This window comes from Lygodium microphyllum, chromosome 21 (genome assembly GCF_053477565.2).
Source record: "Lygodium microphyllum isolate KBCC chromosome 21, Lygodium_microphyllum_v1.1.10, whole genome shotgun sequence".
Classification (NCBI taxonomy): domain Eukaryota; kingdom Viridiplantae; phylum Streptophyta; class Polypodiopsida; order Schizaeales; family Lygodiaceae; genus Lygodium; species Lygodium microphyllum.
This window is the reverse complement of record NC_141155.1, coordinates 27,089,354-27,101,810: the sequence shown is the minus strand read 5'-3', so window position 1 is coordinate 27,101,810 and position 12,457 is coordinate 27,089,354. Positions and strand designations below refer to the sequence as shown.

Sequence of the window (12,457 nt, the reverse complement as noted above, 5' to 3'; positions counted from 1 at the left end):
AACGTCCATTAATTTAAATATGTATTTTGCGGAATCACCCACTATGGAATCATATAAAGATATCATTCGCAAGTCTTAGTTAATGCAAACAATGTAAATTTGGTAGCAAGTGATTGGCTACCTCTTGTTTTTAGTAGATAGTCTAGGTAATGGCCCAATAGCATAATGTGCAAATAAAATCAATGCCCATAGATCATAAATGGTATTGGCAATGCCAATGTAGCTAGCCTTTTTTTTTTGCCTAGTAATCCTATTGTTCACGTGATTCTAAGGCTCATTTAAAATCTCTCATAAAACACAAATACGAATCCTTTCTACTCTACATATAAATATTGTAATTTGTCACTAAATGGTGCCCTTTGTTTTTGTCAAGCACGCGTAAATATATTATTTTAACTAGGGCCTTTTAAAAAAAAACCACGTGTTCCTTATAGATAGATGCGTGACCCTCAAGCCTTGTGTTTAGAAACTTCTTCAAGTCTGATGGAGATAATTAACGGCTAGGCGAGATAAGAAGGTCAAGTAATCGTACAACCTTTGCAATGTTAGTGGATGGATTTCAAATATACCGTATGGAGCTTTCTTCGAATGAAATTATGGTTGAATTGTATAAAGAGGGCCATCAATCAATGAACGTGCCTGACGGCTGCGAAAGTGATAAGAATGATAATCGTGCTCAAAATGCTTCAATATGTGCTCCTAGTTTGTTACAAATTGGATTCGGCACGGATCTTGTATGTAGAACTATGATCATCGAGGTAGATATGCCATCCATATAAATCCTACTATTACAAACCTTTAAATGGGGTAACCACGAATTAGTAAATTAAAGGAGAATCGCACGATGGCTGATCAGAAGTTGAACCCTAAATCAAGGCTATAATCTTGCTTTGCGGCGATGCTTTGTTGCAAAAGCGATCAGTTTTGACATAAATACCACTGTATCAGGCTATATTACAGGTAACTGTATTGATATCGGTCATCATGTGTGTGATACAGGAATAGCTACGATAGTACTGAGGATTGCATTTGGCACCCCAATGATGTAGAGTTAGAGGGACCAACACTGAGCATTAAGGGGTACTGAGTGTAATTAAGGTGTGTAATTACAAAGCATGACCGAGTGTGAGGTCAAGGGAAAGGTCGATATGGTCGGCTGCAGAGATTGGATACAGATAATGAGGATGATATTGACGATGATGATCTTCCAGTGTAGGATAGCCTACGTAGTTGGTGTTGATGTTGTTACTGTAATTGTATGGAGGGTTGTAACGGTAGGGCGGGGTCGGAGCTGGGGGATTAACAGAGTAGAAAGATGACGCGCCGCCGTAGAATCCCGGCGTGGCGGCCCAGTAGGACTGCAAGGGGGCTTTGGCGGCGGGACGCGGGTGCATGTGCGGAGCAGCCGTTGCCGTCGCGCCGACAACGCCCGGGAAAGGCGGCGCGGAGCGGGCAGAGTGCGCGGCGACGAGAACGGATCCAGGCAGGCGCGCGGGCGGCGGGCTGCCGAAGTCCGGCGCCAAGAACGCGCCGCCGTCGCTGCCGACAAGCGCCGCCACGTGCGAGGCCTCGAGCTGGGCCCGGCGAGCCTGCTGGCGCTCGCGTTTGTGTGCGTTCTGGTGGCCGCCGAGGGCCTGCGAGCTCGCGAACTCGCGCCCGCAGAATTGGCATTCGAACCGACGCCCATGCGGCGGCGGCACCGCAGCACCCGCCGCCACAGCAGAGTCCGCCGCTTCACAGCTGTCCCCGTCCTCGTGCAGCGGCGGCGCCATCTCACTGATCACAGTCTCTCCACACTCTCCGTCTTCTTCTTCTCCTCCTTGCTGCTTCTCTCCTTTCCCTTCCGTCATCATATTATTCTCGTGATCCTCCATCGTATTCTCAGCTGCATCAGCTTCCTCTCTCAGTTCGTCCTGATCATCATATAACCGTTTCCTTCTTATTATCTCCACCCCGAACAGCTTCACCGCCTGTTCCGGCTCCATCGCCAAGGCGGGCCCGTTCTTCCTCTTCGACCTTGCGTTACTGTTGCCACCCTGCACTTCTGTCTTCGAATGATTATCACTGCACGTCCCTCCGCACCATATTGCGCTCGTTTCAGCTTCTCGCTTCTTCCCGTCTTTGATACCTCGCAACGCGGCCTCCTCTCGCATAATAGAATGCGAGTCTTTTGTGTCAACTGCACTAGTATTAACCTTGCTACTGCATGTTAAACTGGATTGGAAATCGTCCACTTCGCCACTTGCTGGATCCTCTTGTTCCATCGAGAGAGAGAGAGAGAGAGAGAGAGAGAGAGGGCGAGAAGATGTGAAAGAGAGATAGTTAGAGAGAGAGAGAGAGAGAGGGGGGCGGGGGGGCGCTCAATAAGCTGATCTATTGCATGGCTTCTCCTTTCAAAGTGCTCCGGTAATTTGTAAAGCATATGAAAGTGTGGTGGATGCGTTGTCGTGTGTAAGAAAAGAGAGATCAGAGCACTATTGCAGGTAGAGAGAGACAGAGAGGAGGGGACGGACGGTGGGGGATTATTTTTAAAGGGAAAGTCATATTCCTTTATTAGATTTTTATCAACGACCACGCGGAGAGATCAAAGGATGCGGTCTTGTTGGTAAAAAAGATAACTAGGAGCAGGTGAAGCGGCGTAAGTGGATTTTGTGGGCGCGCACCAACAAAGGAAAAGAGACCTTTCGAACCACAAAAATATTGATCTTCCTAGCTTGCATTCCTCCCCCCCTCTCCAAGGCCACTCCACACTATTATTAAACAAATCCAACATTGGTTGCTTCATCTTAAGGAGCCATAATTATCAGGGCTTGGGAAAAAAATTTTGAGGAAGAGGAAGTAAATCCTTTTCATCATCATTTGAGAAGGAAGTATCCCCTATTGAGACGGTATCTTATACATAAAATTAACAAATGTAACTATATTTTGAGAAAATTGAAGAGGATTTATTTCCTTCTTCCAAAGAATTGAGAATGAAGCGAACCCACCTTTTCCCGAACCCTAATAATTATATAAGACAAAGTGTGAAATAATTCACATTTTCTAATTCCATGCATGAAGATATCATTGAGGAATGAATTCATCTACCTAGAGGCATGCCTTGGAGTTGCCATGTTATAGACCACAACAAAATAGATTCAAAGTCAGAACGCCTAGCCTTTCATTTCTCTCACTCTAAGCAATTCTTTGTGGTGCTTGTTGTTGTAGATCTTGAGAGTCCTTATCCTTACTCCCTTGCCCAAAAAGTGATTTCAACCTCTTGCATCCTCTAGACTTATACTACCTCCTAGCTCAATCCTTTCAATTCAAGCAAGACAAAACCAACCTTTCTTGTCTTGATACCAACAATTCCACATCTCTACATATTCCACAAAGGCTCTTTTTCTTCATGAAACTTTCTGTTGGTTGAAGCAAAAATGCATTTTGTAAGTTTATGTGCTTGTATTAGTGCCTTGTTCAATTATTTCTCACATGATTATTCACTACTTTTAATCTCTACTAACCAAAGCACAAATAGTAGTAGCATATCATCAACACCTACATATTACTGTCAGGGTAGTTGAAACAACCCTAACCTTTAAAGAGCAATGTGAATTCGCATCCTAAGGAAATTTAGCTCATCATGTAAAAAACTTTTAAACAGATTAAAAGCACGGAAGCTATAAAAGTGCATGCTTAGCAACATAAAGTAGAGTGCATATCTTTTTCTAATGTTTTATTTTGAGAAACATATGCTAGTTCATAGATATCTCATTTTTATCATGATGCGTTTGCACTTTTTCATTTGTATGGTGTTGCTTTAGTAGTTAAACATTTATAATGGCTTTAATAAGTTACATGCTGATGCAAAACGTTGTGATCTACAGAACTGACTTTATTTTGAAGAAGTATATGTTTGAATTTTGTAAATTGAACGTTTGACATGTGGTCACCTCTTATACATAGATGACTTTTAGATAGCATGTGAGATTTCTTTATAGCAAGTTCTACCTTTCTAAGTCCAAGCTCATCATAATTGAGCCCCTAAACAATGGACCACTTTTCCCACCACTCAACTTGTCGAGCTTTACATGTGTTCAAATATTTCAAGAGGATAGTTTTATTAAACCAATGAGATTCTTGTTAATTAAAAAGTGCAAAGGGATATAGTGTCTCACATGGGAATATGTTTCCTTATTTTTTTAAAACCTTGTCCTAGCATATATAATAAACCATTTAACAATCATCGAGTGGTATATGTGAACATTCATTTGTTAATTATAAGGAGAAAAATCTCAACTTATGATGCTCTCAATAATACCAACAAATCTAGCATTATATTGCGAAATACAAGGGATAATTACATTTAGAACAGTAGGGTTACCACTTTTAGATTCTTAAAGTATGAGAATATTTCTGTGTAAGCTCAATACCTAGAAAGAGTAGCATTACTGAATTCCTCACTGAATTTCCATAATGCATGAAAGACCGCACAAATAATGGAGCATGGAATAAAAGTATCAAAGTAAGATTTCAACTTTTCGGATGACAATGTAGTTTTACAACCATTATTTTTTAGTGTAGAACTTATTGTCCAAAGGCTTGTCCCAATTTAAATCTACTATTTTTAATACATATAAAGCATCTCTTGAGTATTGTGCAACTTTTGTGTCTATACACATAATGCAAAAGAGAACATGCATAGTCATAGTCAATGTTAAGGTGCTTTGAGTATATAACAAAAGGATGAGTTTTGGAGAGGATGAAAGGATGTATAAACACATGACTATGACATAAAGCCTTTGTTTCAAACATGAGTTCTATGAATGATTTCCAATGAAACTTAATTCATGTTGTATAGCATAAGTTACAATATTTTACAACTTTTAGCAATTTTATCTATTGCTTTTGGCCTTCCCTTGTTGACCCTACCAGTTTATTTTGACCAAAAGATTAGGGAAAAAATCACAATGAGTATGATTCCACATTCTATTTGATTTGAGGGGGCTTTCAAGAAAAACGAAAAACTTATATTAGGAAAAACTTGGACTCAACTTTGGACCTTGTAAGAAGTTTCACCTCAAGATAGAGCAATAATCCAAAAATCATTTAAAATATCAAAATTTTCATTTTTGAAGTTTCTCATTTTTTTCACAATATGAAATTAGCAAGTAGCTTTTAAGTTGTTAAGTAGCCTTAATTATGAGTCTAGAGGTCATTATTTGGAATCTCAGGGGTTTTGTTATATGTAAAGGAGATGTAAACACTCTATTCTATGTGAATTCAAGGTTTATTTAAAAATACCTTATCTATGAATTTCTAAGAAATAAATCACACCCCTTTTCTATTCAATTCGTAAATGATTCCTCTATATGGTACCCTTTTGTATGTAAACGATGTGTTAAAAATGTATGTTTAAAATCCATGCTTTAGAGCCCATATGATATGCTTATGTATTTGTGAGTGAATCCCCAACCCCCCTCTGCGAGCTTGGAATAGAGTGGCAATGCTCTAGATTTGAGTACTTATATCTAGATCACTTTGGCTTAATGGTGTAGTCTCCTTTATCAAAAGCTGAGTTCCAAAGGCTTGAATTGTGTTTGCCACATTATGACTTGAAACTTTTCTATTTGACACATTCTCGTTTTTTAGAAGGAACTTCACATGCATCACAAAAAGGGATGGTTAGAGCTAAACTAATATCACAAATAGAGATGGTTGGGTCAAATTAATATCACGAAGGAGATGATAGTGCCCAAATTCTCATCAAATAGGTATAGAAGAGAGGCATATCATCTCCATGTTGAGCTCGATTGGGAGTACAAGCCATTACATAAGAAAAACAAACCCTATTTCCTATCTTCGACATCCAAGGAAACGTGTAGATCATTAAACAATAAAGAATATAGTATACATGAATAGGTGGACTTGATATCTATGTCCCACATGTAACTAATAGGCTTGTGGTTTCCTCCTTAGTCTAATATGCATGTGTCTCTAAAAATGCAAAAGATATTTCAATTAAAATGAATTGACCTTGCTAATTCATGACCCATGACATACATTTTTGACAGTCACAATTGAAAAGTTGGTGCAAAGCTCTCTCTCTCTCTCTCTCTCTCTCTCTCTCTCTCTCTCTCTCTCTCTCTCTCTCTCTCTCTAGACTAGAGCTTGGTTTGATAGACATGGGCTGGACATTGATAGACTCCCACCTCTTCTATATGATACTCAGGCTCCCACTTACACCCTCTCTCTCTCTGAGAGGAACAGAGTCATCAAACATGAGATATGGCATATTTATATACAGAGGACATGGGTCAGCCCTGCACAGCCACTGCCATCGAAGATGGCACATTATTATACACAGTTCTTGAGCATATCAGAGCAGGGATTCATAGAGATTCCGAGATATATGCAGATCTATATTCCACATCGATTGAGAGTTCTTATTGGATAGCTCAGGGTATCATCACATCAGCTTATGATTGAGAGTGGCAGAGCCAGTGGCATCCCACGGGAGGAGAGGATATGCCCCCTTTGCAGATCAGAGGTGGAGAGTGAGGAGCATTTTGTTCTCAGATGCCCGGCATACTCAGAGTTGAGATCTAGATACACATTGAGCAGCTCACTTCAGGGATGTATGACTGATATGGATCAGAGATCATTTGGCCGTTTTCTGGGAGAGGCATGGCACATCAGAGAGCAGAGCACACAGCGGGTCCCAGTCAGAGAGGGGCCCACCCAGACGACTATTACATAGTTCTTTTAGACAGACAGAGTGAGAGCTACTGTACCAGCCTCCAGCCAGACCTCCGGGCTCACACTACAGCAGGCTGAGGACCAGCGTACCCGACGCCGCACGAGGATCCGTGGGTTTCGGATCCCACACCCACACCGACAGGAGATCCGGAGGATTCTTGATCTACATCGACAGCAGACTGAGATCCGACGACACTCGACACACTGGATCTCAGACCTCGAGTTTGCTCTTTCTCCACCGCCGATGTACCACATCCTGCATCCAGGAGGGATCACCTACTATTAGCGACTTCGATGACTGCTACTACATCCCAGGATAGTATATCTCCCTGCATCTGTTACGTATACACATCGCACCACTTTATCACAGCCGATAGTTGTTTCCCTATCACAGCCGACATTTGTTCCCCCTTTTGTAGCCATTATCTGGAGTACCAGAGCTACATACGCACATACACATACACGACACTTATCACACTCACAGCACCGTATTTTCAGTTTCCAGTTTTTAGCTTTTCATTCAGCACTTTTATTTTGGATAGCTGGACCTCATCAGTTGTCTCACAGTTTGTCTCATAGGCCAGTTTTGGTCTTTAGAAGACGTTAATATAACTTTCTTTCTTTCTTTCTCTCTCTCTCTCTCTCTCTCTCTCTCTCTCTCTCTCTCTCTCTCTCTCTCTCTCTCTCTCTCTCTTTCCATACCTATAGGGATTCTTGTTTGTATATTTGCTCCCCCCTCCTCTCATTGCATACTAGAAATTATGGTGTGTATCTCCAAATCTTGGAGTTGGGTGGCTTGTTCTCTACATGCAATATGTCCTCTATAAAATGTGTATTCAAGGCCTATTTAAAATACACTTATCTTTGATTTTTTAAAAAATAAGAGACACTCTTTTTTATTAAATTTGTGAGAAACCCCTTTGTATTGTATCCTTGTATATGTAAAGAATGTGTAAATATTTGTACTCATGTGATATGCTTACATATTTAGGAGTGATCCTCCCTCCCCTTGTGGCAAGGAATAGGGATAAACTATTTGGCAATTCTATTTTTTCTCTCAAGAATGCATAGAATAAGAGATCTTAATTGCAAAATGAGAGTATTTTATTACTACATACCTATGCAATGGCTCAGTTGAGTGCAGCTCATTAAAAAAGGCTCTAATCAAAGAGTATGAAGCAAAGAGGAAGTACAAATATTGTGTGAAAATAAAGGCTAGGAATACTACAGTTATACAGGTTAGGTGGAGCGAGACTAAATGATAACTAAGATATTGAAGTGTTGTATATGCGACATAGGTGCAGATCTTTAGAAGGTCTCTTAAACATCAAGTATTGAGAGGCATGCGAATTCAATAAAACCAACCCAATATTTTTAATGCTAAAAAAATTATTTTGATAATGGATTGGAAAACATTCTCAAGGTAACAAAGAAACCAAAAATATTTGAAATAATTATTTTCTAAATGTGCAACTATCATAAATTTTATTAAGTATTATAATGTTGATTAATTTTGCAAGCCAAGTGAGGAAACCACCTATAAAAACTACATCCAACTTCTTGATATCCATCAAAGAAGAAACCCCTATCCTGTAGCTAGATCTTGATCGTAATATAAGGAGAAAATGTTGCTTTGACATTTGTTTGATCGACATTGCCATATTACTTATCCAACGAAAAGGATGACTATCAAAAGTGTATTTGAGAGAAAAGCACATACATGATATCCAATGCATCTCGTTTAGCATTTGAAGATCCCTCTCACCTTTTTGATTCATTTTGGCATTGGTTTTGTCATTGATTTGATTATTTTTTTATTGACTATGCTTGCATATTGAGCTCAACATGTAATTGCATTGTCTATGATCCTTTTTTTTTTCTTCCACTATAACAAAATTGTTAACTACTAGCCTATTGCAAGATTCCTACTAGACTAATTGAACTACTGGTCCCTTAACACCTATCTCTCATTTATGAAATCACTATTAGCTAATAGTCCCCTATTCTTTCACAATCTAGTGCCAAATTATAGCCAATAACTCATCAACCCACATAAGGAGTATCATTCTAATATCAATTGTCACTTGTATGCATTGGAAGCTACGATATAGTTTGGGACATTACAAATTGAAATGTGCCATCTTGCTACCAACTTGACAAATACTTGACTACCATATTGCTACCATGTTGAAGGTCTGAGAGACTATAGATTGAGAGCTACAAATCAACTACTAGGTCAGGAGATAGTAGAATGGAAGGTAACATCTCTTTATCAACTAGTACTCTACTATTAGCTCATATTCTACGTTTAGTTCCAATAGATTGGCAAATGTAACCTCTAATACGACTATAACTTTACTTTGCGAACACTAGTGTGCTACTTTTAGTGTAGTACTAGGGTGCTACTAGTTGGCAACTAGGTGCTTGCAATGTGTTACCATTATACTTCAAATGTGATATGAAATTGGTAGGTTGGGAGCTATGATTTTGTTTTCAAGTTGATACAAGTGTGCTACCAAGTTGATAGCTTGGGAGCTATCATTTTCTTCTTAACTTCATACCAATCTACTTCTTTTAGTTTGCTACTAGAGTGCTATTGGTGTGTGCTTTTAGAATGCTACAAATGTGCTACTAGGTTGGCACCTGTGAAGCTACCATTTTGTTCTCACATTAATACCAATTTGCTACTTTTAGGATACTACTAGTCTACCACCACCAATCTGTTCTAGATTGGTAGATTGGGAGCTACCATTTGGTTTTTAACTTGATACCAATCTACTACGTCTAATTTTCTAGTTTCACGCTACTACCAATTTACTACCTAAGATTGCTAATAGTTTGTTATTAGTTTGACACCACTTTGCTACTTCTAGGCTACTATCAATCTACTACCCAAGAGAGCTACTATTTCTGTATTAGATTGATATCTCTTTGGTACTTCTAGTCTGCTACTTTCAAGCTACTACTAGTCTACTACCTTCGGGAGACACTATTTTCTTTTCAAGAGATAATATCTTAGATTTTTTCAAAACCACTACAGGTTATCTATATTCAATTGAGATCGAGTTCTTTCTTGCCTCAGAAGAGATTTATTCAAAGGTGTAAATCCAGTAAAGGGCCTTTTAAGAAGTTGAAGACTTAGTTTGTAAGCAAGGTTCAATATCAATATAGTTGTTATATTATGCATGTGCAAATTTCATTTTTGAGCAGTGGTGTAAATAATATATGACAAGTTTCATATGGTATACATGGGAAAGAGTGTAATTGTCAACAATGTGATATTTTTGGTCAAGAATTACAAAAGCTTTCTATACAAATTTGGGAGTTTGTTTTATGGCCCAAGTATAGTGGTTCTTATTTTTTGGCATAGAAGTGTTTAATTGGTTGCTATGTGGATCTTCACAAAATCTATATGTCTATCCAATAGAGAAATCATGTAGTACGCACACTGTAATAGTGATGAAAGTATTCGAGAATGTTCAAGTTGGCTATACGAATATTGAGAAGAATTATTTGTAGTGCAAGATCATTATTGTTGTTAAGGACGTTTGTTATCATAAGCACAAGGAAATCCTTGTAAATTTAAGCTTCTACAACCAAAGCCTAACATTACCTGGAAATCCTACATTGCTATAGTTATCAAGCTTTGAATTCAAAAAGTAGAACATGGTAGAAATTTTGTATTGTCCCCAGCCTGAGTATATGAGACTATTTACAATAGCACTCCTTTTTATTTATAACATTGCTTGGTAGTTAAATTTGGTTTCTTCATTCTTGCTAAGTATCCCTGTTCTCATCATGAATGAAGTTTGTAAAAGCTTATTTGCTTAAGGATTTTATCTATGTTGATCCTATAGTAAACATAATATCACATTTTTATTTTTATTTTTTTGAATATATGTTTTAAACAATAATTAAAACTTTTGATTTTAATTATGTTAATGGGAATAAAAATAGGATAGTGGTAGCTTTCACGTACCTCCCATTATAACGACACAATTTATGTTAATAGATATTAGAAAATTTCGAGTTTCATTAACAAAAAGAAGATAACTACTACTGTAGAAGAGATAGACTAAGATGCAATGGTAGCTAACAATAGGACAAAGCTATCTACTAATAAGAGAGTAGTAGCTAACAACAAGATAGTATCTATGGTGATCCAAATCTTCCTCTTCCTTTCTATGCAACTCTTCTATCTCCGCTTCTGCTATCCTCCTTCTCTCTTCTTCAGACCTCCTAGACTTTGCCTACACTCTCTGTAATTTGATATTTTCTTCATTGGTCATTCTCTCCCTGGTCTCTTGCTTTTGCTGTTGCTTTTGAAGAGTCATCTTCTTTGGCCTCCTAGGCCCTCCTTGGCCTAATGGTATCTCCAATTATTTGTCCTCACTCACTGTCCTTTCACTCAATTGCTCTTGATGTTGGGGTGGTGATCTTTTAGGTGTCTCTCCCACTTCCTCTTTACCTTGCACCTCTCCCACAACCTCTTAGATTATAGTAGTAATAATCAATGCTTTTGATTATGATTTCTTCCTTGTCGTCTCCCCACTGTGGAAGTCGAAGACTCCTCACCCACTGGTATTGTCCCTATGGCTAGTGCCTTTGCCGAAGCTTCAATGGTTTTTTACAAGTAGCCATTCCAATTCAATTCATCCGAGGACTTGGTTGCAGGGCTCTCTAACAAGGGCACCCCAATTATGCTCATTAAGGCATTGTATATTTGACTAGAGAACAGTGTGTGGATGGTCTTTGCTTGCAACCTAACTTTAGGAACTAGAATATCAGCTAGGCTGATATCATCATTGGTGTGGACTAGGGCCCCTAGCATGCCATATAGGCATCCCTCTTAAGTCACCTTTCAACCTTGTTGATCAGGCTCAACTCTGTTTCCACCATTTCTGGGCTCAATTCCACCTCGACCTACGAATTTCTTCTCCTTGTCGCACTATTACACTAAAGTGGTTCCTATTAGGATCGAAGGTCCGCAGGAGCTCCACGCACTTGCTATAGTCAACAGCTTCTCTAACCTTCTCCAAGTACTTTCTTAGGTTGTATTGGTCGTCAAGCCGCTTCACAGTCAGTCAACATCTGTTATATCTTTTAATAGACTAATCCAAATGAGGTGAGGTGTGCTACATCTCCAAAGAAAGCTAACTTTGAGAACTTGCCTTTGTCCTAGCCTGTGATCATAGGTTCATGTCACAATACCACAACTTACCATCAGTTTTCTTGAGATAACTCTTGCAAGACAATAAGAAGATAATGAATATAATTTATGGAGAGGCGAAGTGCTTAAGTATAAAATAAAGACTTTTACTTCTAGTCCACACAATCCAAAAAAATTATGACAATTTTTCTCAACTATAAGTTACTTTTTATCTATCCTTTAGCCATTTATTGAGGTTTAAGACATGGTTTCTTTCCCATCTTACCCCCTAGGAATGATGTGAATCCTTCTTAGGATTGAAGAATGAAGGGTTAAGTGCAATAAGCACATGCATGGGGTGCTTCAATTTTGCATTAGCCAGGCATAGAAGTGTGGATTATACTCCAAGTGAGCATGATGGTCCATGTCGTGAGATCTAATACCTACATGCGTAATGTAGGTCAGAACATCAATTAGAAAGTCACCAGAGTTGATCTTGCTAGCAACATGTAACTCTTCCTCGGTAAGGACTTGATCTAAATAGGGGTGAACCATGTTATGATCTTCTAA

At 38.8% G+C, this 12,457-nt stretch overlaps 1 protein-coding gene across 1 annotated transcript; it reads right to left on the bottom strand.

The window, feature by feature from the left end:
- Positions 1 to 685: 685 nt before the first annotated feature.
- On the bottom strand, positions 686 to 2,460 carry LOC148017839 (uncharacterized). Its single transcript, XM_087662218.1, has one exon. It carries the CDS (start codon positions 2,262 to 2,264, stop codon positions 1,107 to 1,109), a length of 1,158 nt encoding a protein of 385 aa, XP_087518344.1. The 5' UTR covers positions 2,265 to 2,460; the 3' UTR covers positions 686 to 1,106.
- Positions 2,461 to 12,457: the final 9,997 nt, after the last annotated feature.

Excerpts from the sequence above, each read along its gene's own strand:
- LOC148017839 (XM_087662218.1), bottom strand. The coding sequence starts at position 2,264 with ATGGAACAAGAGGATCCAGCAAGTGGCGAAGTGGACGATTTCCAATCC.